The sequence below is a fragment of the Parasteatoda tepidariorum genome, chromosome 2 (assembly GCF_043381705.1).
Source record: "Parasteatoda tepidariorum isolate YZ-2023 chromosome 2, CAS_Ptep_4.0, whole genome shotgun sequence".
In the NCBI taxonomy this organism is placed as follows: domain Eukaryota; kingdom Metazoa; phylum Arthropoda; class Arachnida; order Araneae; family Theridiidae; genus Parasteatoda; species Parasteatoda tepidariorum.
Genome location: NC_092205.1, coordinates 103,335,818 through 103,363,670, shown reverse-complemented (window position 1 = coordinate 103,363,670; position 27,853 = coordinate 103,335,818). Strand labels below are relative to the sequence as shown.

The 27,853-nt window shown below is 29.8% G+C and overlaps 1 protein-coding gene across 6 annotated transcripts in view; it reads right to left on the bottom strand.

Annotated features, from left to right (window-relative positions):
• Positions 1-1,264: 1,264 nt before the first annotated feature.
• Positions 1,265-27,853, bottom strand: part of LOC107440360 (transmembrane channel-like protein 7) — a 63,564-nt gene continuing 36,975 nt past the window's right edge. For 3 of the 6 annotated variants that reach the window (XM_043053777.2, XM_043053776.2, XM_043053789.2), the window contains 7 exons: positions 23,502-23,619; positions 20,192-20,286; positions 17,147-17,254; positions 13,188-13,263; positions 10,974-11,104; positions 9,894-10,046; positions 1,265-3,352 (listed from right to left, as the gene is read on the bottom strand). In XM_043053777.2, coding sequence (XP_042909711.1) covers positions 3,202-3,352; positions 9,894-10,046; positions 10,974-11,104; positions 13,188-13,263; positions 17,147-17,254; positions 20,192-20,286; positions 23,502-23,619 — 832 coding nt within the window. In that variant the 3' untranslated portion in view covers positions 1,265-3,201. The remainder of the gene's footprint in view (positions 3,353-9,893; positions 10,047-10,973; positions 11,105-13,187; positions 13,264-17,146; positions 17,255-20,191; positions 20,287-23,501; positions 23,620-27,853) is intronic. The other 3 variants (XR_011636272.1, XM_043053779.2, XM_043053785.2) reach the window with 3 other exon arrangements.

The window sequence follows — 27,853 nt, the reverse complement described above, 5'->3', positions numbered from 1 at the left end:
CTTCACGAATTTCTGCTAGTGTCTCCTCCTAGCTCCATGGTTTTTCCAAAGGAAAGTAACTGTGTACGAGGTCGCAAGTTAACAGGATACACTGGGCAGCGGCGTAGTTTCAATGTATGTTCGAGGGAGGGTTTCTCCTTCTGTTGTTGTTGTCGGCCATTAAAGCAGATGGGGTGCGATTGTTCGTTTTATCCAGTGGCGCCATTTATAGTCAAGAATTCGACTTCTGCCACACCTCTGTTTATAGAGCGAACCCGTTCATTCATCCACTGATCGTAATTTTGACCTGAACAAGAGAATGTCCAATTCAGTACCCCCAGAGGTATAATTTGCTATGGGAACATGGAGGACTTTATAACCCGACAGATTTAACTTGCACCAGTCACTATTTACTACACGAGGAGTTTTCGGCCGGCTGGATGCGAACTCCAGAACGAGATCTCGAGTCCAGTCTCCTTCTAATGTATATATATATATATATATTTTTTTTTCAAACTACAAAAAACTGAATAATGAAAACTTTCTCATATTTACATCTTACTTACCGTACAATAGTTACATAATCAAGTAATATATATAACTTCGAAGGTGATTTCTTCACCCAAACCCACCCCAAAGCACACTGGGATACATTCCGGTGGGAGAGTCCATCTCTGCATGTTTTATTTGTCCAACGTTGGTAATGGTCAACAGAGATGATTCCCAGTAGATGAATGAAGTCTTGCATTTTTGAAGTCGTCTAATTATGAAAAGATCTTCGCTCCAGTCAAAAGTTATAAATTGTATTCAAGGGCGCCGGCAGCACTTGCACCCCCCTGGCTTTTTTTTAAACAATGAAAACGATACAGAAAAACAATTGTTATAAAAGAAATTTTTTTTTAAGTATTTTTATTCAAAAACAAATAATTAAGTAATTATTGATACATAACAATTAAAAAATTGTTTAATCAAACAAGAATTGTAATCGTCTTGTTTGCTGTCCAAATCTGTAATAACTTTTTCAATGAATTCTGAGTCATCATTGATTATTTTCTTATGCACACTGAGCATGCACAAACTTGGCAGATATCTAAGCTATATTTTTAAATTTCATTTAATAAAATATAAATAATATTACATTTTCTATTAGTTATTTAGTTTAACAAAGGTGTAGAACACAAACTTTCTAGTATACGAAACTGCTGTTTGTAGTTATTTGTGTTTCAAAGTCAGTAGCTATGCCATCAATACAGTTCCTCGTGGCAAAATTTGCAAGTACAAGAAATTCGTAGTTTTTTTTTTTTTTTTTAAATATCTTGTTAACAATGAAGAAATGTATCTCGAAAAAAATTAACAGATGAAAGTATATGTAATAACAGAATAATTTTTTTTGGGGGGGGGGTAGTTTGTTTGAGGGTTGCACCCTCTTTTATATTATTCTGCCGGCACCCTTGATTGTATTCTGTAGTTGGCAATGGGTGCCATTCTCTTCTGATACTTTTATTGAGGGTTGTCATGTCAAAACATATTAGCAAGGCCAGAGTTACGTATAAGCTAAATAAGTTCTAGATTGGGACCCCCCTAGATCTCACTTTTTTTCTTCTTTTTTTTAAAGTTTTATTCGGAGCTAAAGGCCCTCTGAAGCCCAAAATTAATATTTTTCTTTTTTTTTTTTTACATTGGCGGACGCTTTTCAAAATCTAATCAAAGTGTTTACAATTATAAAATAAATGTTACTCTTCACTTTTCTATCAAAAGAGCCATAAAACGCTCGATAGCATGAATAAAAAGAAAATAAAAAATTTCAAGGATAGAAAATGATGGTTTATTCGTTTTTTTATTTTATTTTTATGAACCGGTTCAAACTAGTTCTCTCCCATCAGATATCACATATTCAGAAAATGTCATAAGACATTCTATTTATTGAAATAATAAATGCATTGAAAATATTAAAGCAGTCTTTTTGCAGCCATTAAAGTTGAGTGACGCGATGCTAAATTTTTTTTTTTTAAAAAGATTGAAATTCGTCCACCATATAGCACATCACATAAGAATGTTATTAATAAAATTAAGAAAACTTGGGGAGGAAATTTAAAATCTTGTGTTATATATAGAAAAGTGAATTGCTAACACTTTTCAGGTGATCGATCTGAAACGGGATTTCAGCCACTACCGGAACCAAACTCAAATTCTTTGCTATGACAGCTCAGTACCTTAACCATCACAACACTCTTTTGTTCTAAAATTTCGACGCTGGTAAAAATATTGATTTCTTCTACTCGCTTGTTGCCTCCTTTTTTTATTCGGATTAGATTTCTAATCTAACGGTTAAATAAAATTTCCAAATTAAAAATATAATGAATGTGCTTTTAGCTTTATCATATAAAATCATTTGTAAAAAAATATACATGGCTAAATAGCTGTAATTATTTATTACAATTGAATCTGATAAAATCTGTTAATTTGTCTGAGTTTTTCGTTTGAAATGCAAACAAAAAGGGAAAGGGATTTTACTACTTTCTCCAAAAGTGGCTGGGAAAATCAATTCAAGATCATTTCCCCCATAAAATGCGTTAATAAATCTAAAATGTTCTGAAATATTTTGGGAAATAGGGAAAGTGGATCGCAAAGGAAAGTTCGTTAAATAGAAAGTTCACTTCGCTATTTGGAAGTAATTTTACGAAGAAATTTCCGAAATGTTCTTGGTTCCTCGAAAAAAATCGCAAAATAAAGAAATTCGCAAAATGGAAGCTCGTTAAATAGAAGTTCGACTGTATATACATATCAAATTAATTAGAAGGTAATCAAATATAATTGCTCTTTTTTATAATGGACTTTTTTAAATAAATAATACATATAATACATGATGAAAAAATATTAACAGATAAATATAAAAAAATATTCAAAACAAAAAACATCTTAAAAAATTTTAAGTTGTTTTTGAAATGAAAGACTATTTACTAAATTGAAATATTAGTCAATAGATGATGTCAATAAGAATATTTAATGTTTTTTTTTAAAACTATTTTTTCCAGTAATAACTGAACATAATAAACATTTGACGCTTGCATTACAAATTTTGAGGTAAAAAAACAAAACAAATTATAGTTAATAAAAAACAATAGAATTTTAGAAAAAAAAAACTCAAATAATTCACAACATTCTACTTATTGCCAATAGGCAGTTTTGAATGTTTATTACATTTTGGAGGAAAAAAAAGCCTCATAGATCTTCTTCGCCTTCTTCTACAAGATGTGAAATTTTTTGAAGGAGAAACTGCCTGTCTTTAGCAAGTAAAATCAATTCTTGAGTCAATCTGTTTACAGAAACTTTAAGTATAGAGCATCGTCTCCAATTGTAATGAATTAAGAAACTAAAAGATAAGATAAATATGAGTATCAAATTCTTGAGCAAAAATGATAAATACAAAGTAATACCTATAATTTCATCATTATTATCCACAAAAAACTTTATTAACTAATAATAAAAATTAATCTCCGCACATTTTGGAGATGCGATTTGTCCTTTAACTGATTTCTGCAATGTAATATTCAATAGGAAGAAGATATTTTTCTTTATAAAAATCTGAATTAAAGAGGTAATTAGGGACAAACCCTTTGTGGCATCTTTCACCTATATTAGTAATTTAAAGAAAAAAAAATGAGTTAAGGAAAACCTAGAGTAAACCATTCAAATTCTGAATTATTTTTTCAAAGTACCAAAATGCAAACAAATTATTGCAAAATTACTTCCCTACTGCACAATCCTGAGTAATCTTGCAATAATTTATTTGCATTTTGGGAAGAAAAAATAATTCAGAATTGGAAATTTCATGGTTTACCTAAATTTACTTCTTTTTACTTTAAATTACTATTGGTGAAAGAGAATTTGCACGCCTTATAGTGACCTTTTAAAGTAATTTGCATTACTATTGCTGTTTCAGTTCATTATATAATTGTTTAGGGTGTCCACTCAAATCTGGAAAAAAAAATTCCCTGTGTTTTCCCTGTACATATACACAATATATTAAGAGGAATGTGGTGATGTTCAGTTCATCACCACACACATTAAGATAAGAATAAAAATGAATAACAATTAAAAATAATATACTCTTAAGTAAGAGAACAAGATCATTAGAATGATCACTAATTGCAAGGTGTTAAAACTATTTATTTAAAGTAGATCATTTAAGATATTTAGAGTTACAAATTTTGTTCCAGGAAGGCATTCACACTAATTAATAATAGGTACATAAAATGAATTAACATGAAATTATACATTATGAAGCTGCACTGCTAATATGTAAAATAAATAAAAAAAATAATTAAGGGGTGATAGAAAATTTTATAATATAACTTAGCTGTTGAGGATCCTCATATATTTTTTTGTCTTCACCTCAGCTCTCCCAAGCCATGTCCTCCTTTTTTCTCACCTCCTCTAACCAAGCCCCCAAAGCATACTCAACTCTTATTGGCTGTTACCACCATCACAAAATAAGTAGGGCTATACTTGCTATTTCTTTTTTNATAAGTAGGGCTATACTTGCTATCTTTTTTTTTTTTTATTTTTGGCTAAATTATTTAAGGGCAGAAAAGGGCAGGTGAAAACTTATGAAAGAGAAACTAAAACTTTAAAGTAATTATAGCAGTGCAGAGCAGTGCAGCAAAGATAAAAGTAACAAAACATCATAAAAGCAATACCACATATATATAAAAGTAACAAAACATCATAAAAGCAATACCACATATAAAACATCATAAAAGCAATACCACAGGAAACAACAATTACTGCGCTCTTGTGTGAGATATATTGGGCTAACTATATTTATTAGTTTTAATCACTGGAAAAACAGCTGAACATAATGTTATAGTAAATGAAATAGTTTAGTATAGCTGAAATATCAGGGTTAAATATCCCATAGATTATGCTTTGAGTGGTCACCATTTTTTAAAAGACAAAAATAGAAAACAAAATTCCCTGCATTTTCCCCGTTATTTAAAGTGATTTTTAAATTCCCTGTATTTTCCAGGTTTTCCCTGTTCTCCATGTGGGTGGCAACCCTGTTGTTATCTTTAATCAAGTCAAAAATTAAATTAACTAACAAAAGTGTCTTTAAAGAAAGAAAAACTATTGAAAAATTCCCAACATCGAGATTATTACTTTTCCTTAGTAACAAATTGTGCTTGCTTTAGTACCACAGGGTCTCTTAAAAAAAGTTATGTTATACAATTTCATTTATGTTATGTACAGAATTCTTGCTCAATATATATTAGTGAAACAGAAATTTAAATCTCAATAAACCACACCTCATAAGATTTTACTAGAAACAAAATTTTGCAAAAAAATCTGAGAGCCCTTCAAATTATTCATGACGGAAATTCCCGATAGAGTAAGTATTGGCTTAAAAAAATGAATCTCATGATAAGTGTTTTTTTTTGTTGTTTTTTTTAATAAATTTATCAGTGGCTCTCTTTCATAATTCCCCAGTGTATAACTTAAAATACATTTGGATGAGGTATATTTTTACTTTATTTCAGTGCATACATTTTAGAAGGGAAAAATGAGCCAAAAATCATTAACTTGTTGAAAAAACAAAAAAACGTAAATCAAAGAGATGTTCTCTCTTGGAGAGAACTTCTCTTTGATTTGTTCTTAAGAGAAGAAGAATGTTTTCTCTTTAAGAAAAGGAAAATTTTTGGAGGCCCATAGAATAAAAAGTAAATACTTAGACAGAAAGATCCAGTTTACCACATTAATATGCTAAGCAATCTATGTAAAAAACAGAATAATTTTCCTGGTAAAAATCTTAAAATTATCACAGTGATTTTTTTCTTCATAAAGTGTAAGATGGGTACAAGAAAAGAGTAAAAATTAAGTATTTTATTTAAAATGTTAATTTTTTTAACATATTGTGAAAAAAATAATTAGACTTAATTTATTTTAACAATTTAGCAATATTTTGTTTTCTATTTTTTAAATTATGTTTGGGTACAACATCAATTTTTAAAAATAATAAGATAGATGTGGAGAAAATAATATGTTTAGCTTGCAGAATATATTGTTTTTATTGAAAAAAAAATGTTTTTGTGTGTTACTTTAAGTAGTTTTCACTCTAAGTGTACCAAAAGGCAAATACAGAGTAACCCAAAAACCTTGGTAACTATAGTTTAATATCTTTTCTGTAAGCAAAAGAAAATAATTCCAGGCGATTGTACATCAATAGTTTTTAATATTTATTCACATTTCAAAATTAAGCCATTTTACACTGTATTTTATCCAAATAGTGCTGTTAATAAAATTAATTTATTATATTTTCGTTAAACAAATATCTAAAGTCAAATGTTTAAATAATGTTATTTGTTCTGAATTAGATTTGATATTTTAAGAAATATTCAGTATTCAAAAATTCTCAAATGCAAAATCTTTAAATTTCTTGTTGCATTCTCTCTCTATATATATAGATGAAATAAATAAAAACAAAAATAAAAACAGCTAAAATTTCTTAATTTTATTCTTATTTGAAATTAAAATACTTAAAGAATTACAATCTAACCATATGATTCTTTAGTTTATATAAGTTGACTGATTTTGTTTTCACAACTAGAAACCTGTACCTGTAAAGTGTAGAATAAAAAAATAAAGTTTTCAGTTTTGGAAATATCATCTCTGGAATGCAAACAACATTTACGAACTTTCGACATTACTACACTAAATGGTAACATATGATTGGTTTTTAAAATAAACTTTTTTTTAAGTTAAAAAAAGGTTAAAATAAAATCATGAAAATTAGCATTATTGCAATAATTTGTCAACAAACATTGCTCTTAGCGATTGTAAGAGAATGTTATTGGTTGGCTTTGCTAAGAAAAAAATAATTCACGAATTGCAGTGGATGAGAGTACAAAAGCTTTCAGAAAAAGAGTGCAACATAAAATCTATTATTATTAAATTATAAACAACTAATTTTTGGAGAATTTTATTAAGTTAAAAATACCAAAACATTTTGTCAAAAAAGAAAAAGCATGGATTTATCCCACAGTAAAAAAAAAACACACAAAAAAACCTAAACTTTATCAGGGGTAATTGCGGCAAAAAGTGATAAACCCTAAAAATTTTATGTGCAAAAAATCAAATTCAATTTCTATATTATACATGTTTAACATAACATTATGAAGTAACATTCATAATTAAATTACTTACTAATGCAGAATATCACACCTTTAAACTAACTAATTCAAGAAAAACACTTATTTTTTACAAGAATCGCGTAATTGGATTTTAAAATTGCATGAATATTGAATTTTAAAACAATACAATACAAATCCCAAAACTGGATTTTAAAAAAGCGTAAATGTAAATCATGACATTGGATTTTTAAATCAAGTAGGGGAGAGTTGGATAAAACGGGATAGTCGGACAAAACGGGATACCTCGCCTAGGGACCAGACTATTGCAGCTATCTAGCGGACGAGGACAGAAACTTGTTATTTGACTGTGATTATATCATTTTTAGTGCGTACAGTCTCGAGATCATTAGTTGATAGAAAGTTGTAGGTCTCAGAACTTTTTTACTCCATTTTTTTGCCACTTTCTACATTTACGTGCGTTGTTTTTCACATTGTACTGCCTATATATATAGGATTACAATTCCGGCGAGTATTACATTTGATGAACCATTTATTAACGAGTATTCTCATGTCTAGTCAATCTAATTTTTCTTTCACGTTTAGGCAGCAGCCATGTTTGTTTTGAAAAGTGTCTGAGTCTGACAAAACGGGATACTTATGAGTTGGATAAAACGGGATAGAGTTTTTTTATATCCCGTTTTATCCACCTATTTATTTGTTGGCCTAATACTTTTACTATATTATTATTACTATATTGAAAGAAAGGTAAAAAAGGCTCGTACAAATACATTGACCCCTGGATTGGCAGCAGTGAAAAAGTTGGACATATAAGAGACAATATCAAAGTATTCAATGCTGAACAAGAAAAAACGCGTGAGCATGTATTGGCTCTAGAAGAGAGATTATTTGGTATAACTCTAACGGACATACGAATGCTAGCATTTGAGTTAGCTGAGAGAAACAATATTAAGCATAATTTTAACACAGGGAAAAAATGGCTGGGAAGTGTTGGTTGCAATTATTTCTTGGTAGGCATGAAGAACTTAGCCTCCAAAAACCAGAACTTACGGGTATGGTCCGAGAAAAAGGGTTTAATCGCACTGCAGTTAAATAGTTTTTTGAACTTTTAAATTCTCTATTAAGTAAACATAGGATTACTCCAAATGATATTCCAAATGACGACAGTGAAAATGATGGAATAAGTGTTCATGGTTGAAAACTCATAAAATCTTTAAAAACTTATATAGCATCATTATTTTTGTGTACTTAATTATAAAACAACAGTTTATATAAAAATGTTAGAAGCAGTAAAATCCCATAAATAAAATTTTTTAGAAATTTTTCTTTACAGTTTTCTGTCAATTAATTATGTTTTTAGTTAGTTTTACGCAAAAAGTTAAACATTGTAAGCCCTATCCCGTTTTGTCCGACCCAGGTATGCTAAAACGGGATATGCAAGAGTTTGGAAAATGATTTTTTTTTCCTATTTCACAGTCATTAAAATTAGTTTAAAATATGTTTTTTCTGAGCTTCAATAAGTAATGTAGCTATAAAAGAAATAATGTGTCGTTCTATTTAACAGATTTTCCCTAGTAAATAAAAACAATAATGGTATCCCGTTTTATCCAACCTTCCCCTAAATACTAATCGCAATGTGTATTTTTTAAATCAGGAAAATACGAAAATTGATGCTTGACACTAAAATCCCATAAATTAGAATCCAAATATTAGCAGATTCCAAATATTTAAAGAGGCGAAAATCCACCAAACCAAAAGAATCACGTAAGACGTAATTCTTCATGTAATTATCGAAAGAATGTATGTAAACGTCTCGCTAACGGAGTATAGAAAAAGCTTCACAATTTTGATGGATTATGAGTTTTGGTTCACGGAAGTTGCAACCAATGGTCTCGATTTATGCAGTACTGAAAACAAATTCTGCAATATTTGCGCAAAAATTGGATGCCCCGCTCCTAGTTTTCAGATCCGGAAGAATGATACGAAAAACCCAGAATTTTGGGGTACCCGCGGAATACAATTAGTACCTCTGTTTTATAAACAGAAGCAAGTATCCTAACATCTTCTTCCACCTCCACCACAATCTTTCCCTTTCTTAAATTGCATAGTCCCATAATCTCCAAAAAGGTCAAAGGTTTCTTTAAACATTTATCAACCATGGCAGAGTTTTAAGTGGGATTCCAGTACCCTATTAAGCGTTATAATGGAGCAAATTTTCATGCAGGTAGAGCATTGCTAAGTATATAAAATATTTCAACTGTTTGGAGCTGAATTTTTGTTAGAAAAAGTGGGTATAATGAATGGTAAAATAATTTAAATTGAGAAACTTAGTAAATAACATATAACAGTAAAATTAAGAAAATCGATGAAATTAAAATTAAGGAACTTAGTAAATGACTTATAACAGGAAAATTAAGAAAATTGATTAAAAAATTCCAGCTTTTTATTAAAATCCCCTGATTTTTCCAGGTTTTCATCCAAATTTTCCAGTATAAAAAAAACCCTGATAATTCCAGGTGAGTAGCCAACCAGAAAAAAAAAGAACAAAATTCAGAAGGACATGAGATTGAAGTGAGTTGAAAAACTCTCTTGTGACATGGATAGTTCTATGATTATGAAATCGCAAAATTCAAATCGATTCACGAAACGAGGTGTACCAGACGTGCTATTTTTCGTTTCAAATAAATATTTCCATTTTAATTTATTGACTTCGGAATCACTCTACACTTAATCATGTGAAGGGCATACTCAGAAAAGATAGTCAATTACCATAAGAGAATGTAGGCAGGCACGAAAAACCATCCAGTTAGAAAGAATCTCAAGGACTGCAAGAAATGAGGGAGTTTTTCCAATTGTTCGGTCAAGACTGCACTCATAGAATCGTAATATCGAAAAGGACTGCAGCCATAGGATGGAGTGATTCTAGTGAAAGAAATTCCTTCTTTAGTATTTGTTTCAACAAAGGCAGACATTAATAATATAAACACTTCTTTTTATAAAAATATTAGGAACATAAATAAAAGAAAAATTTACGTTTTTTTTCTTTCTACAGTTCCCTGTCCAAATTTTTAGATGCACAATAAGATTCTCCTAAAATCTTAATTATCAGGTGATACTATACAGCTTTATTGTTTTTACGAGACTGTTTCAACTTGTTTACGTTCGTGCATCAATTGGTTAAATGAGACGATGTATAACATAAATTCGAAAATTGGATAAATAAGACGATATATTATGTAAACATAGAATACTTATAATATCAGGTATTATATTAGTATTTTATAATAATTAGACGCACTGTAGTGTTTTAATAGTGACATGATTTGCACGCGTTTATAGGCAATACTTTTATATTTAAACGTACATGTAATGGGTTTTTATTCAGAGGAATTCTTATATACTTCCTCTATTTGTATTTATTTTTAATGTGATGCATTACAATGTTAAACAATTGATACACAAACGTAAACAGGTTTCAGTCTCACAAAAACAATGAAGCTGCATAGTATCACCTAATAATGAAAATTTTACATAGAATCTAATTGTGCGTCTAATAATTTGGCCAGGGGACTGTAGCTAGGTGCTGTGTTAGTGACAGCTTGTTTTGATTGTGCCCATTTGAGTGTTAGAAAATGTCATTCATGTGACAAGGGGAAATAAAAGCCTTTCATAGGGTTGAATTATTTTGTTTTTAGGTTTAGATAGCTTGAAATAAAATGTTCTTTTAAGTCATTTTTTTTCAATGCTAATCAAATATTAAAAATAAGACAGCACATATAAAACTGATGTATTTTACAAGTGAGTCCCTAATCACATTTGAATATTTCATCAAAAGAAAGATCAACTTACTTCCTGCAAGTGTAAAACTGAATCGTCACAACTATGAGAAATGTTATCATTAATATAAATATGTACACGGAATTGAATCGAGAAGCTTTGTAGATAGTAGTTGCAGGCGAAGAATACTTCATGACAGTAGCCTAAAAATACATTGACAATTGGTTGGAAGAATAGAGACAACTTATTTGGCATATTAAAGAAAAGTAATGAAAACTTATATTTAAAAAGCGCTCTATCGTATTCCAGTTTTAAAATCTTTGCCAATTCATATTTCCTAGAGCCCCTGAGGTCGACTCGTTCGCCATTTCAGAGCCAAAAACTTTTCTATAATGCAGAAGAGTTAGAAGATTTGACAATTTATCGCCGCAAACTACGTTAACCTTGACTAGGATAATCAGTAAAGAAAAGTAAGTTATTGACAAGTTATGTAAAACTTTTTTTATAGTTGAATAAATTCACTACAAAATTTATTATTATTGTTATTTAAGATATTATTCATTACTAGAAAGAAACAGTCTATACAAATTTTTGGTTTCTTAATATTAATAAAATAAAAAACTAAACAAATGGAGAAGAATTGCATTAGATTATCTAAAACTGATCCTGTTTTTTTGGCAACTTATTCTTGACAGTTTTTTATTTTTTGGAAGAATTAAGGGACATTTGTTGGAATAGCATCATTAGTTACCATCTTTCCTATCTAGTTCACATTAAGATTCTTCAAAATGAACCTGCAAAAATATTTTAAACACTTTTTTTTAATACATACTTCAATCACATTAAAAGATTTGGAGTTAGAATTTTGCAAGCATACTCTCATGAACTTTTCTACAACAGAAACAAATTATCTAAGCAACTTAACACATGAATTTGAAGAAAAAAATTTATAAATCCAAAAATATGTGATAGGTTGCACACTACACAGATTGTTTATTAGGAATGTGAACAATCCATTTGAACTAAAACCATAAGAGCCATTTCTGTGCAAAAGAAGCTCTAAACAACTTTTAATTTAGTTATAAAAGAAAGAAAATTCACCCAAAAATATTCTTAAGCAAACAATTTAGAATGAACATAAATAAGTTTATGTTAATATATCGTTTTTTATTTGATGTTTACAAAACAATCTTTTTTTACACTTTTCTGTTATTGATATTTGAATTTTAAAAAAATCTGGAATATCAGAACAAAAATTACGAATCAGGACAAGTTTTATTCGGAATTACGAGAACAACTACTATTTGTGTTAGATACATAGCATTAATGTATTGAAGTACCATCTTTGTAGACTTTATTTACAAAATCTTTTTTTATGTCCTTTCAAGTTGTGAGACAAATTGTCAGTGTTATTCACATATATTAAAAGTTGGTGCATCTCTTTTACGAAAAAATATATTCATTATTCAAAAAAACATATAATTTGGAACAAAATAGATCAGTTTGTAGTATAAGTGAATATCAATGAAAAGATTAGTAAAAATAAAAAAGCAAATATCTCATAGCATAGACACCCCTCAGTGAGCACTGTGTTAGGGAAGTGTTAAGATTTTCTATATGATGTGCAAGAACTTCTTTAAATATAGAGTACATACTTATTTTGTATCAAACATATTCTAATACAACTCTACATAAATTACATGTTATTAAAGTAGCAATTTAACCAATATATATAATAATAATTCTAACTAATATACATTATAATAGTTATTAACTAAGTTTATAGTGACTTTGCTTATCTTTCTGAGAGAAAAAAATTCTAGGAAGTTAAACTTAGCAATTTTTTTTTTAATTTTCACAATTCAAACTATTCTTTTTTTTAAATTTTTTAACACATTATTTTGAAAACTTTTTTATTCATCATATTGTTACAGAAGATCAGGATTTTTGAAATTTTTTTTTTAAAAAAGCTATTTTATAATTAATTAGAAGTTCACCATGAACATTTTTACGTAAGGGTTACTTTTATATAAAAGAAAACTGCTAAAAAAGGTTGAAATATAAAATCATTGTTCAGTAGAAGTTTTTAATAAATTAACATGATTAAAAGTCTATCATATCGAAAGGCCCTCACTATAACAATACATCCCTCTACAACAATATATTTATTTGGTCGCCAAATTATTATTGTAGCGAGGCTTTACATTATAAAAACTCTCCTATTTCTTATCTAATGGTGCAACTTAATTTTTTTAAAAAAGAAATTAATAAAGAAGAGTAGCAAACCTTTTTGGTATAGAACAAAACAATAAATTTCAATATCAACATAAGAGGAAGTAAAGGAGAATATAATACACCAAGCCTGTAAATAAACAAATACCTAATATACATAAAACGTTATTTTATACTTAATGTAGGGTTAAAACTTACAGTTTCAATATAGCATTCATGTTTAAATTTAAATTTTATTGCCTTTCTCATAATTCAGGGTGCATAGCCAAATCTTTCAACAAAAAATAAGCACCTTTTGAGTACTTTTTAAGCACTTAAAAAATGTTTTTAAGCACTATATACATTCACAAAATGCAAAATAATTTTCAAAGACTTTACATAATCATGATAAAATAAATAGTTTCTGACAAAGAACTCTTTCCTGGAATACATTAGCCATTATAAAATGATCCAGAGATTTTTCGGTTCAATATCAGAGGAAGGAAAATAAGTCTGAAATTGAGAGTATATTGCAAAATGCAGCAGAATTGTACATAAGAGATGAATAATCTCACAGAACTCAGGTCAGTAGTCTTAGATGCAGACTCGCAAGTATTTCATCTAACATGTAAAATGATTGGCGCTTTCATACCCTATGGACCGACGATACGCCAATATAGATTATAGTTGAATGAATTGTGCAAATATTGAATAGAACTATGTGAAAAGCACGCTTTGGGATAATAAGTGACAAAAACTGATATGGTAAAAAAAAATATCATTTCAAAAAGGGAAAGTTAAGCACATTTTACTTTGGGCCTTTAAGGGCTTTTGAATAACAAAAATAAGCACCTTTAAACACTTTTTAAAAACACTACGCATCCTGCTAATATATAAAACGTTATCTTTTACTTAATGTAGGGTTCAAACTTACAGTTTACATATAGCATTCATATTTAAATTTAATTGCTTTTCTCAGAATTTTTTTTTTTTTTTTACAAACTTTTCATTTTTAAAGGAAGAAAAAATATCTTGAAGTAACTGTTTAAAAAGGAAGTGACATTTATGCTTTTGCATTTGATTTTAAAAGCCACAACATTTCAAATATTAAAAGATTTACACAAAAAACCTGATTAGTATGTTAGTGTTTCTTTTAAAACCTTGAAAAATTTTAGAAATAATTTTTGACTTCACTTCCATAATGAAAATCGTGAAGAGCTAGTTAGTACTTCTGCAGAAGGAGTCACTTGAAAAAACATGCCACCAAAGTTTAATTTAAGCAGGGTTGCCACAGAAAAAAATGAACAAAATAATTGCTTTTAGTAGTCTAAAACATGAAAATTGTAGCCAAACATTAGGAAAATAGTTGCCTAAATAAGAAAAAAAATTCATCAAAAATATGACTAAAATTTTGTTAATGACTTAATTGTCATATACCATGATCCATTCAGTCAAGTTGGTGGCAAATATGATAATTTTTATATAAACGTAAATGTTTATATATATATATATGAAAAGTGATTACTCAAATTCGAAATTCACGGATCGTAATATCGTATTAAAAATGGCTTTTTTCTTTCTTTTGAAAATCATGTGGAATTCCGTAGCAATAATCATTGAAAAGACGATCGAGAAATGAAATAGACTTACAACGGAATCTGTGCAGATTGAACGAATTAAAAAGTGAAAATATCTGGTAAAAAAAAAAACGGTAAAAGTGATTGAACGAATTAAAAAGTGTTTGCAATTTAAAATTTCAATTTTTTTTTATTTTTTAAGAAAAAAAAAGTTTAGTGTGTTCAGAAGCTATCTTGTGGCGTGCAGATTTTCCACCCAATTTATGCGTAAAAAAAAAAAAACATTGCTAGGAGTACAGAAAAGTCTCCCAATAGTCTCCTTTTCCTGAAAATAGTTGCTTTTTGAGCCTTTTCAGGCAAAAATAAATTGCCATAGTCGTCTCATGCCAAAAATAGTTGCATTTTAGTCGCCTGTGGCAACCCTGCTTAAGTCATTCTTCTAGACAATCGAAGGAGGAGGTGGGGGAAATCGCTTAACACCATTAGACTTAGAATAACATTAAATCAAAGTAAGATATTGCAATTATCTTTGATTCTGGTGTTAATTAATAATTTTATTTTTCTCTTCTATATGAGTAAATATACAGGTGATTATCAAAATAATGGAAACACTTTGAATAAAAGGGACATTTAAGAATTCGCTTCATAAGCATTAAAATATAATCTTAGCTACCAGTTTTTTTTAATATAAAAGTACATATATTAGGTGGTATGAGAGAGCTTTAGCAGAGTTGTCTACGTTTTGATTGTCAGACCTCACAGATTTTCAGAGAGGCCAAGTTGTAGGAGCCCGACTAGTTGGAGCAACAGTGACCGAAACATCTCAGCTTTTAGGCGTTTCTAGAGGTACGGTGTCTAAAGTCATGACAGCATACACACAGCGAGGAAAGACAAGCTCAGCAAAGGAAAATAGTAGACGGAAGGAGAAGCTGAGTGAAAGAGACAGATGGATATTGAAGAGGATTGTAATGTCTAAAAAGAAAACAACTGCAGCCAAAGTGACCGCAGAGCTCAATCAGCATCTGGATTCTCCAGTGTCAACAATTACAGTTAGGAGATACCTTCATAAAGAGAACATTTACGGCAGAGCAGCAATTCTCAAGTCTTCAAAATCTAGGGTGTTTCCATTATTTTGATAACCACCTGTATACAATTAGAATTTTTCTCTCATTCCCTTCCATTTCACAGAGTAGTCATAAAATAAAAAAGAGGAAATCCAAGAATGAATATATATACATGTAGAAGCTATCAAAATTTGACAAAAAAAAGTGCAATTTTTAAACCATGTGATTATAAATCCCGATGATTAATTTAAAAATTGTATGAATATGAATCACATGCACTTTTAAAATCGTGTGAATAAGTATTGCAATATTTGATTTTAAATTTAGAGATTATGAATGCTGATATGTGGCTTTTAAATCACTTGAATTGGATTTCAAAAATACGATATTTTGAAATCCAATTCAAGCGATTTCAATTTTTAGATAACATAAATAAGAAAATCCATATTTGATATTACATGCTGACTGCATAAATGATTCCCGACACTGGATTTTAAAAATACGTAAATACAAATCGCGATATTGGATTCTTAAATCTTGTAAATGAGAATCACAATGTACGATATTTAAATCGCGTGAATAAGAATGGCAATGCGTAACTTTTAATTCAGGTAAATACGAAAATCGATGTTTGATATTAAAATGGCGCAAATAAGAATCGAGATATTAGCATATTCTGGACTTGGGATTTCTTAAATGCCTTTTTAGTATTGCACAAGATTAATTGAATGAGCATATAAATATTTTCACCGCAAATCCTCCGCTATTTATTTATTATTATTTCGTTTGCTTTCGTGCCATCAAACAGCGATGTCTGAATTACAGATATACGAGCTAAATACGTAAAATTTTATTTCGTGTGCGTAAAAGTGGTGAAAATAGCTAAAATAAGTAAAAATGAGGAAGGGTTGGCAGCTACGAAGTTTGAATTTTTTTTTTGTTTATCTTTGAAAATCGGAAATAAATATCATTTCATTTCAACGACTGAATTTTCAGAAAAAGAGGAATATTTATAAAAAAATCGAAACTTTTAGAGAATCAGAGTCTTTGATAAAAAAGGCTGAAATTCGAGAGACAAAAGTGGAAATCCGCTAAATAGCGGAAAAATCTCGTCCCTTATTTCAAATCATCCAAGTAGCTCTGCAACATAAAAACCTAAGGCCATCATCAAACATAGCCGATGAGAAAACATCTTACATGATTTACTACCAATGAAAATATAATGGGAACACATTAAACAGCCAATGAAAAACAATAATCAGGGTGGAGCTGGAAATGCCATAGGGCATCATGAATAATATTTGGCTCATTTAAGTTCATTTGACATTGAATGTTGAGATTCATCGACTGGAGATATAATTTCTTTTAAAAAAAGTAATAGATAAAAGAATACCAAGTAATTGTTTGCAGATAAATAAGAGCCAAAATTTCTTGAGGTAGAACAAATTGAGCACTGCCAATCCATCTCGTAAATCTATTATCAAACTTCTTTGTTATATAACTGAAAAGGAAAAAAAAATTATTTCACACAAGTTTCTAAAATATTTTAGTAATAGTTACATAGTTTTATGAATAATTTCTAAATATATAATGTGCGAAAAATCGATATTAATTTATATACTATACATGTTTCATATGTAACATTTATAATTAAATTACCTATTAATGCAGAATAAAATGGGCAGGTCACATAATCAGAATCGACGAAGACCGTACCACAAAAAGAGTTTTCAATGCCAGACCAGTTGGCACACAAAAAAGAGGCAGGCTGAATTTGAGATGGATAGATGGCCTAGAAAAAGACCTTTTGGTCTTAACTAAAAACTGGAAAACACTAGCAGTAAAGAGGTAAGCCTGGAAAAAACTTCTTGAGAAGGTCAAGGTTCAGGCTGGGCTGTCGAGCCATTGATGATGAAGATGGTTGATGCAGAATATCAGACCTGCAGAGTCGCAACACATAGCTTTCAAATCAGGTAAATATGAAAATCTATGTTTGCTATTAAAATTGCGTGAGTAAGAATCGCAATATTAGCAGATTACAGCATAGTTCCAAGTATTCAAAATGAAAAAAATCCGCAAAAGAATCATGTAAGACTTAATTCTTTACATAATTAGTGAAAGAATGTATGCCTCGTTAACGGGATTTAGAAAAAGCTTAAAAATTTTGTCAGATCACAAGTTTTAGATTCGTTAGAAGTCCGCAAGCCAATGGTCTTGATATACCTGAAATTTTGCCATATTCACATAATAAATCACAGATTCTAGTTTATAGACCGGGAAGAATGATGCAAAAAACCCAGAATTCAGAGGTACTTCTGGAATACAAATCACCCCAGTATAATTCAAAGATTTTCAAAATAGCTAATTATATTACACTCAGTATTTTGCATTTCAGAAAATACATTTTCAAGCCATTGAATTAAGAGATTTGGTAACATTAAAAAAGTTTGAACTTCATAAAAAAAAAATTCCAATTCCAATCAAATGTGATTGAAGAGATAAGTGAAAATATTTATTTAATAACATTTCAGTGAGAAAAGCTATTGCGAAATGCATAAAAATATTAAGAAGCTGTTCACTCAAATTAGGTTTCAAATTTCTCTGATTTTTCCAGAGAAAAATCTTAAAATATTCAGGTCAGCAAGTTTTTTATTCTCATAAAAAGTGAGAATATTATAAAATATTTCATTTAAAATGCTATATTTTTTAACAGGGTGGCCACTCAAATCAGTTTTCAAATTTTTTAATTTTAGAATGATATAAAAAATTTATTTGCAAAAATATATTATTTTTGATTTTAAAAATTATAAATCTTTAAAAAATTTGGAAAAAAACATGTTCTAAAATTTGCTAATTTCAGATTTTTTGGTACAGAGACAGAATGTTATTAATTATTAAGCATTACAATTTTGATCTTTCTGCCTTTATATCCATGGTCAAAAGAAAAAAAAATACCCCAAAGCATCGGAACAAACTTGAATGATAAATAGATTCAGCTCACAGACTAGAAGAAAAAATAACATACTTTTATGAACAGAAGCAATATCCTAACCTCTTTTACCACCTACATCACAATCTTTACCTTTCCTAAATTGCATAGTTCCATTATCTCCAAAAAAGTCAAAAGTTTCTCCATTCATTTAGCAACCATGGCAGAGTAATATGTGGCATTTTAGTTTTAACATTACTAACAGGGTAATAATAGAACAAATTTTGAGGCAAAGTATTGCAAAGCTGATGATATTTCAACAGTATGGCGATAAATTTCCACCTAAAAAATTTGGGTATAACGGATAGTAAAATAACTAAAATTCTGAAAATCAAAGAAAAAAATTCTAGTTTTTCCCCCCTGACTTTTCTAGTATGAAAAAAATTTCTTGATAATTCCAGGTGTGTGTGGCCATAACGTCAAACCCACGGTTTTAGTAAACTTTCTCAGTGGTCTCATTTAACTAACATTACTTCATACACTCATAGTGAACAGTTGAAAAATTGGTATTCTGTTTACAGTAGATTCAGTTTTTTTTAACAATTTCTTTAAATTTAAACTTGAATGAGTTGTGATTGCATTATATTTGCTTTTAAACTACAACAAACAAGTCATTAAGCAGCACAACCTTTTTTCCCTAGGTTGCAAAAGAATGAGAAATTTTCTCAATCTTGGAGAACTATATCAGCATCTAACTCTACTTGAAATTGAATTTTAGTACATTGAATAACATTAATTCCTTCCATAGAATGTAAAACTTATTTTTTTTAAAAATATTTTATTTATTATTGATTTAATCAGCTGATAATTTAAAAACCAACTATGTGTAACCATAATCTCTACTTTACAATCGTTGTTGAACAGCCGACCCAATTTTGGGTTTACGACTACTAATGTTGAACTCCGTAGCCCTATAATTTGTAGTTCAATCCAGAAGACAAAGGTTGGGAGAAATGTGCCTTTGCGGTTGAATTTTTGATGGAACTAACCTGCATTTGCCTTGCACGGACTACGAGAACCTCCCTTGATTAGCCTGACGGCAAGGGGACTCTAACCCATGATCTGTCTTCCACTGAGGATATTTCACATCAGCACTGTGGTCGGTGCAAGCCGGATGCAGAATTTTTATCAACCAGTCATCGCTAGGATTTGAATCAAGTTCACCTCATTGGAAAACAAACGCTCTATCCCCTGAGCCAACACAGCTCCGTAATCACTATTCTTACAAATTGTCAGATTGCTAAAAAACAATTTTTCTAGGATTTTGGACATACCATTTATAACTTAATATTGGGTCTGCAAAGAATCCACTATAACTGTGTTCGACTGTATTTATTAATGTTCTGTAATTACAGACATGCACAGCATATGACCCTCCTCATAATAATTTAAAAGATATTACTTTTAATAGAAATTACTTAACTCATTTATGAAAAAACGGCAACTTACTTTCTACCAACGTTTAAAAAGAAAAAGAACAGAGAAACTAAGAACTCAGAGACATTTAGCTTATACAACTCTTGGCCAACATATGTTTCCCAACACTAGAAAAGATTATCAAAAATTACATTACTTACTGGAATTATACAAATAGTAAAATGTGAGTACGAAGTTTTAAAAACACAAGATGATTAAACACAAAGATACACATTCAATGACAATACTTGAATAGTAACTTAGTGAATTTTTTGGTAATAGACATTAGCTATAAATCAAATCAATAAGTTTATCATAAATTAAATAAAACTTATTTTCCATTTATTTTTTTTATAAAAAACCAACTAACTGATTAAAAAACAAATTAAAATGATAATACCCGAAAATATGAACTGCCAACATAAATAATTTATGATACAAAATGGTAGTCTCTTCATGCTAGTACATAAATATAATCTTTACAAATAAATAGCTTATAGTAACTTAGTGAATTGTTTGGTAATAGACATTAGCTATAAATCAAATCAATAAGTTTATTATAAATTAAATAAAATTTATTTTCCATTTATTTTTTTTATAAAAAACCAACTAAGTGATTAAAAAACAAATTAAAATGATAATACCCGAAAATATGAACTACCAACATAAATAATTTATGATACAAAATGATAGTCTCTTCATGCTAGTACATAAATATAATCTTTACAAATAAATAGCTTAGTTTAACATAGCCGAAACGTGTAATGCAAAAAAAATATTTTCCTGCTGAAAATTTCTCTGTTACCGTATTTAATTTATAACTTTTATCAAGAGAAACAAATCTAATTAAGTTTTAAAAAGTTAAATTTTAACAAATTTCTATTATATATATATTACTATAACCTCTCAGGATTGACCACCCTCCGTACCACAGTAAAATGGTCTTTGATAGAGGTTGGTCGTTTTTAGGAGCTACCTCCACGACTTGATAACTGTTATCGAATGATTTTTTTGCTAGCGATTTTAATTTTAGTCATCCTTGTGAGGAAATACCACTTTTGTCCGTGTTACGAAAAGGGGGATCAATGAATACAGTTTAGCGTCTGTAAAAACTGAGACAATTATGCGTAAAAACCAATTTACTAGTTAGAAATTATAAAGCTATTTTAAATAAATAAACTACAGTCGGACTTCTATTTAACGAACTTCCATTTTACGAATTTCTCTATTTTGCGAATTTTTTCGTGGAACCAAGAACATTTTGGGAATTTCTTCGTTAAATAACTTCTAAATAGCAAAGTGAATTTTCTATTTAACGAATTTTTTTTTTGAGATCTACTTTCCCCATTTCCCAAAATATTTGAGAAAATTATTAACTTGTTAACGCATTTCATGGAGGAAATGACCTTGAACTGATTTTCGCATCCCCTTAACTTTTAGAGAAAGCAGTAAAATTCCTTTCCCTTTTTGTTTGCATTTCATACAGGAAATGCAATCCCACTAGAAAAGGGGGGAAAGGGTCAAATTCCTTGAATAGGAAATGAGCAGAGAAGATAAAAGGAATGGGTCATCAAAGTGTGTGGTCCCTGGTCCCTTATTGACATGTCCTATTATCTCCACCCCCACTGTTCACTTCCTTTCTAGAAAAACTTTCAACTTTCTCGTTGTTCACTCGGTAGAGCTCCTGTTTTAAGATTGCTGATCAGAGTGCTGCTTGTTGCTTTTCTTACGGCTGCAAAATGTCGAAGCGAAAGTGCCTGACTATTAAAGAAAAAAATTACAAGATAAAGGTGCATCAATTGCAATTTTAATTATTTCTAGTATCCATGAATTTAAAACCTATTCTACGTTGTGTAAGTATTTCAAAAGATGATTTTCTATTTAACGAATTTTCCATATAACGAACTTTTTTTCGGGATTTAGCGACTTCGTTAAATAGAGGTCCGACTGTATTATGTTTTTTGTTCAAGTTTGCACTAAATTTTATACCATAAAAATTACTTAGCTTTAATAGTTGAGAAGAGATTTGTTTGTTTGAGATGCTTGTTTTTTCTAAAAATAACTTTTTTTTCTAATTTAGCTTACAATTTTAGAAGTAAATCGTTGACAGCATAGTTTTTAGCATCAAATTGTAAATGATTGATGCATTCTGACAGCAACATGAGGTTGTATCCTCAAACAGAGCTCTCTTAATAAGAGCCATCTCTTCCCTTCTTTAAAAAAAAAAAGAGTTTTTTCCTGCTTTGGCTTTTAGTGATTCATGTATTGAACCCATTAATCATCATAAAGGGGAAGAGTGACGCTCCTCCTCAGGAAAAGAGGGAGATACAGCTGGCGCTCGTAAAAGAGGCATTTCCTGAAACCTTTTCATTCGAGTGTTAGGGAAAGAAGAAATAGGGTGGAAACGTTAATGTGGAGTGGGAGTCAAAATGGAAAACTTGAATAGGTCTAAAAGGATACACATCCTTGAGAAACATTTGTTCTCCTCCTGATCATGTAATACTTAGGAGGCAAACTTTCTTTCTATATTTTCTCTATACAAGTAAGAGGAAGTAAATTTTTCTCTTCCACCTACCCACCTTAATGAATGACGGAAATTTTCCCTTCTTGCTTGAATCATTCTAATACAAAATGGCGGTGAGAGCAATTACTATTTTCATAATTGTAAATTTTTTTTCGTTTTCTATATTTTAAGTAATAATAATTTTTTTTCTAATATTTTGTGTTTGATTGATTAGATATCATTCTGATACTAAAACATTATTGCCCAAAGAATAATTTAAATTTATTTTTTGCTTCTTAGATTCAGATCGTTTACTAGATCATTTTAAACTTTGTTTACCTTGTTAGTCTATCATACGGAAAAATCTATTATCCGGACTTCCGGAAGTCACGCCGATTCCGGATACGCGACTTTCCACTGTATTTATAAATCAGCATTTGAATAAATAATACCAGGCATGCATAAATAATTCTATCACCTTTTTTACGGAACAAAAAAATCTTAAATATTCAGAAAGTAGAAAATTTCGTTTACTATTAACTATGTCCATCAAAAAATATTAATACTGTTGTCTGGGTACCAATCTAGCTACATCACTGATCAACTTTCTTTACAGAAAAAATGTACATTTAATTTACACAGCAGAGGATTACTATGCATTATATGAGACCATACAATGAAAATTATTTTAAAAAAAATTTGGGGGATAAAACTAATTGGCAGAGTAGTTTGTGTAACCCTAAGTTAGCACACAAAATCTACTAGCGTGGAATTACGTGAAGAACTGCAATTTGTCTATCTCTGATTATATGGCTAGACAACAACATTAAAAGAGCTCACCATGGGTGCATGACAGTGAGATTTACCTTTGCCACAAATATCTACAGGTTGGCAAAATATTTGATGTTGAAAAGAAGCAACTAAAACAACAACAGACGAGAGTCCAATAAAAGCACTCCTAAAACACAAATATCAGCATTTTAATAAACAACATAAAATGAGCTATACACGGAACGTAAAAAACAATTAGCATAAACAATATAGCATATGATGAACAAAACATGAAAAGAAAAAAAACTCTGATTGTGCATCTAGAATGACGATTGATCTAATGAACGGATTTTCACATATCAGAACTTAATGGTTCACGAAGACTTTCATGGTTCACTTTATTTAATTCGAACATAATATGCTAATTAATTAGAACACACAATATTTTAAGTTACAAAATGAGACATAAAGGGCACTTTCTCTGAACGAACATACCTACTTTTTTGGCAGATTTATATTCCTGTCCCTCAAAATAGGAAGGGAAATTACTGTCATCTGGGAAATATGGTTCCAATTGTATGGTCTGGAGACTAGTCGAATGTGTGAACCTCTTATATTGAATTTTAAAAAATTTGTATATTTAAAATTCAATTTTTCCATAACTATTTGATCGATTTTGTTCAAATTTTGTACTTTGCTACATAAAGTTAGTCTTTTAGATTTGTAAACTTTACAATTCAAAATTTTTAGACTATAATTAACAAAACATTAAAAAACAATAATTAATAAAAAAATTATCCTAAAATTATCTTTAGATTAAAAAAAAAAAAAATGAGAACAAAAATTTTTCGATTTACTTAAAAATGTCTCCAGATATGGCAAAAAGTAAAATTAACATACAGTTTAGGTTGCTTTCCATATATGAACCATATTTTGTTGCAAAAATGATGGAGTTCAGCAGGAAACCGACACTCAGTGGTTTGTTTATTTATATTTAATCGCTATTCATAAGATTAATCTATGATGCATCGGTTAGCACGCCAGAAGGCATCACAACTATACTTTTTACGCATCTAAATAAAACCTCATAAGCATTGTTTTCGTTGGTAATTTATGTAAACAGACTTATATTTATTTATTCAGTTTCAACAAGTTTATCAAGTCATGTAAAAGTTTTCTTTGTCTGTGCTGTGGCCACTTATGTCTAAATGTTTGTTTAACAATGCATTTATAATCTACTGTCAAATTTAAGTTTAATTAACACATTGTTTTTACTTACCTCGGTCATTGATGTGCCCCCGCTATGTTATAATGTAACAACCAAACTGCGGTAATGACAAAATTCCCCGGTTTTTCCAAAATTGAACTATCCTTTTTTTGAGGGTAAGAAATTCCTCAAAAAAAATTTACATTAATTCAAAGAAAGTAAGTTTTTGTGCGTGATTTTATAAATAAAATATCATTTGCACTAATTAATTAATATATTTGAGGTCACCACTTTAAACCATTGAGTCCTAGTAAGTGAAGATTTGATCACTAAATTAAGTTATTTAGGGAACTGCACTTTGTTTTAAAATTTGATAAATGAGACAGATCAACAATTATGAAACTACAAGAATTGTTTCTGGATTTGCTGAAAATAGTAAATAAGCATCTTTATTAAGATCTTTTTAAAGATCTGTAATAAGATCTTTATTGATTAATGATAAATCCATAGTAAAATACTTTATTTTATTTTATAACCGCCACGGAACAGCCGACCCAATTTTTGGGTTTACGACTTCTGATGTTCAACTCCGTAGCCTTGTAATTTTGAACCCAATCCAAAAGACAAAGGAGCTCCTAGATCAAGCAAAGGGAGAAATTTGCTATCGTGGAGCTCTGTTTGATGGAACTAATTCCCTACAGTTGCGTTACATATTGAAGAAAACCACGAAAATCTCTAACAATTAATTTGGGGCAAGGTAACTCTAACCCATGATCCGTCTACCATTGAGGATATTTTACCTCAGCACTTTGGTCGGTGCAAGCGGGATGGGGACTTTGTATTGACCTGCCATTGCAAAGATTAAAACCTGGTTCACCTAATTGGAAGGAAAACGCTCGGGTGTGTAGCCAAATCTTTCAACAAAAAAATAAGCACCTTTAAAGCACTCAAAAACATTTTTAAACACTATACACATTAACAAAAGACAAAATAATTTTCAAAGGCTTTACATGATCATAATAAAATAACTAGTTTCTGATCTTTGAATCTAGAACTTTTTTTTAAAATTACATTAGCCACCATAAAAAGATCGAGAGATTTTTGGGTCCGATTTCAGAGGGTGAAAAATGAAGCTTGAAATTGAGAACATCTTGCAAAATGCAGCAGAGTTGCACATGAGAGTGCAAGAACCTCACCGATCCCAGCTCAGTAAGCGCAAGTATTTCACCAAACGTGTAAAATGGTTGGCGCTTTCATACGTTATGAACCAACTGTACGCCGAAATAGACTGTTGAATGAATTGTGAAAACGTTGAATAGAACAATGTGAAAAGCACGCTTTTGCATAATACGTGTCGAAAATTTACATGGTAAACAAAAAAATCTCATTTTCGAAAATTAAAAATTAACCACTAAAACACTGAATGAAATAAGCACCTTTAAGAGCTTTTAAAAAACGAAAATAAGCACCTTTCAAAAATGCTATGCACCATGTCTATCTCGAGCCATCACAGTTCAGGAATTTTAGGGGTCACAATACTTTTATAAACTTATCATTCTATCCTATTGCTTTGCAGGAGATTAGTGTTTGGTATTCATTTTTATTTAAATTTGCACTTTTCTCTTCCTTATAAAAGTTAGCAATTTATGCAATTTTAAAGTTGTTAAGTATAACTAAGAGGTAAGTGATAAGCCTATATAAGTATTATTATTATTAAAAAAAAAAAAAAAAAAAGAAATATTTGGGATTTTGATTATGCAGACAATTTAAGTTGTATATAACAGACGTGTCACTCCTGTTAGCTTCTTGGATTAATTCATTTTTTTATTTGTTACGGTAATAATTTTCATGTACATAAAAATGCTTTTGTTTTAATATTAAAATTTTTTCTATGAAAAAAAAGAACCTCTATTATGAGTATAGTTCGTTCACCAAGAGTTGGCACTTGGCTCCGCCTTCATCACGTGGCATCCGACGATACTATTTTGTTATTTTTGGGAGAAGGATGTGAAAAATCCTGATATTTGGAGATCGTATGACAAAAAGATTTATTCCCCCATCTTTATGTGCATTTTTTTAACATTAAATATTTTATAAATTTGATATCTCTCTTTTGAGTGAATATTTTGTATTTTTGAGACATTTTGCTGTGAAAACTGCAGTTTTTTAAATTTAAAAAATATTTAATTAGAGTAACGTAAGGTATAATAGCAGATGATACTGCGAATTAAGGAGGTGGAGCCAAGTACCAACTCCTGGTGAATGAATAATAAGCTAAGAATCGTGCCTTTTTCGGAGGGCATGAAGTCTGTTAACATATTAACATATGTTTGTGATATGTTTAACATGATATGTTTAACATATGTTAACAATTTTAACATATGCTTGTGAAATCTCAGCCATATATTGTACGGATGAGGCTATGTTGGGTACCTTTGAGATAAAGGTCTTGAGAAGTATTTTTGGCGGACATAATTAATAAAAAATTTACAAGATTAATTGAATGAGCAAATAAATATTTTCACTGCAAATCCACCTCTATTTTTTTTCTCTTTTTTTGTTTGCTTTCACTCCAGAATACAAGAAGCAGCGACGTCTGAATTACGAAAATACAAGCTAGCTCACCGATGGAAAAAAAATACGGAAAATCTTATTTTCTGTGCGTGAAATGGGAGAAAATAGCTAATATAAGTAAAAATGCGGAAGGGTTAGCAGCTAGGACGCAGCTGGAATTTTCTGTTTTTTTTTTAAAAAAATCGTAAATAAATATAATTTTTTTTACTTTAACGACTGAATTTTTAAAAAAAGCAAGATATTTATTTTTAAAAAAAAAACGAAACTTTTAGGGAATTGGAGTTTTTGATAAAAAGGCTAAAATTCGAGAGATAAAAGCGAAAAAAATCTCATCCCTGTATAAAGGTCAACCAGTTTTATCCCAAGGAAATGATTTTTAGAGAAACTTCAGTGGGAGGAATGAGGACTTCAATAATTTCGCTCTGCGGAAAATTAAATTCCGCATAAAATATTTTAACTTGTGCAAAAAAAACAAAAAAAATTCAGCGGAAATTAGCGGGAAAAATCTGAAGAAAAAAAGTGGAAATATGCGGAAGAATCTCATCCCTGTTAGAAGATCAAATCTAGAGCTTCATAACTCATATAATGGACCTGACATTATTAACTTTATTAAACGACAAATAATAAAATGGGCAGACCA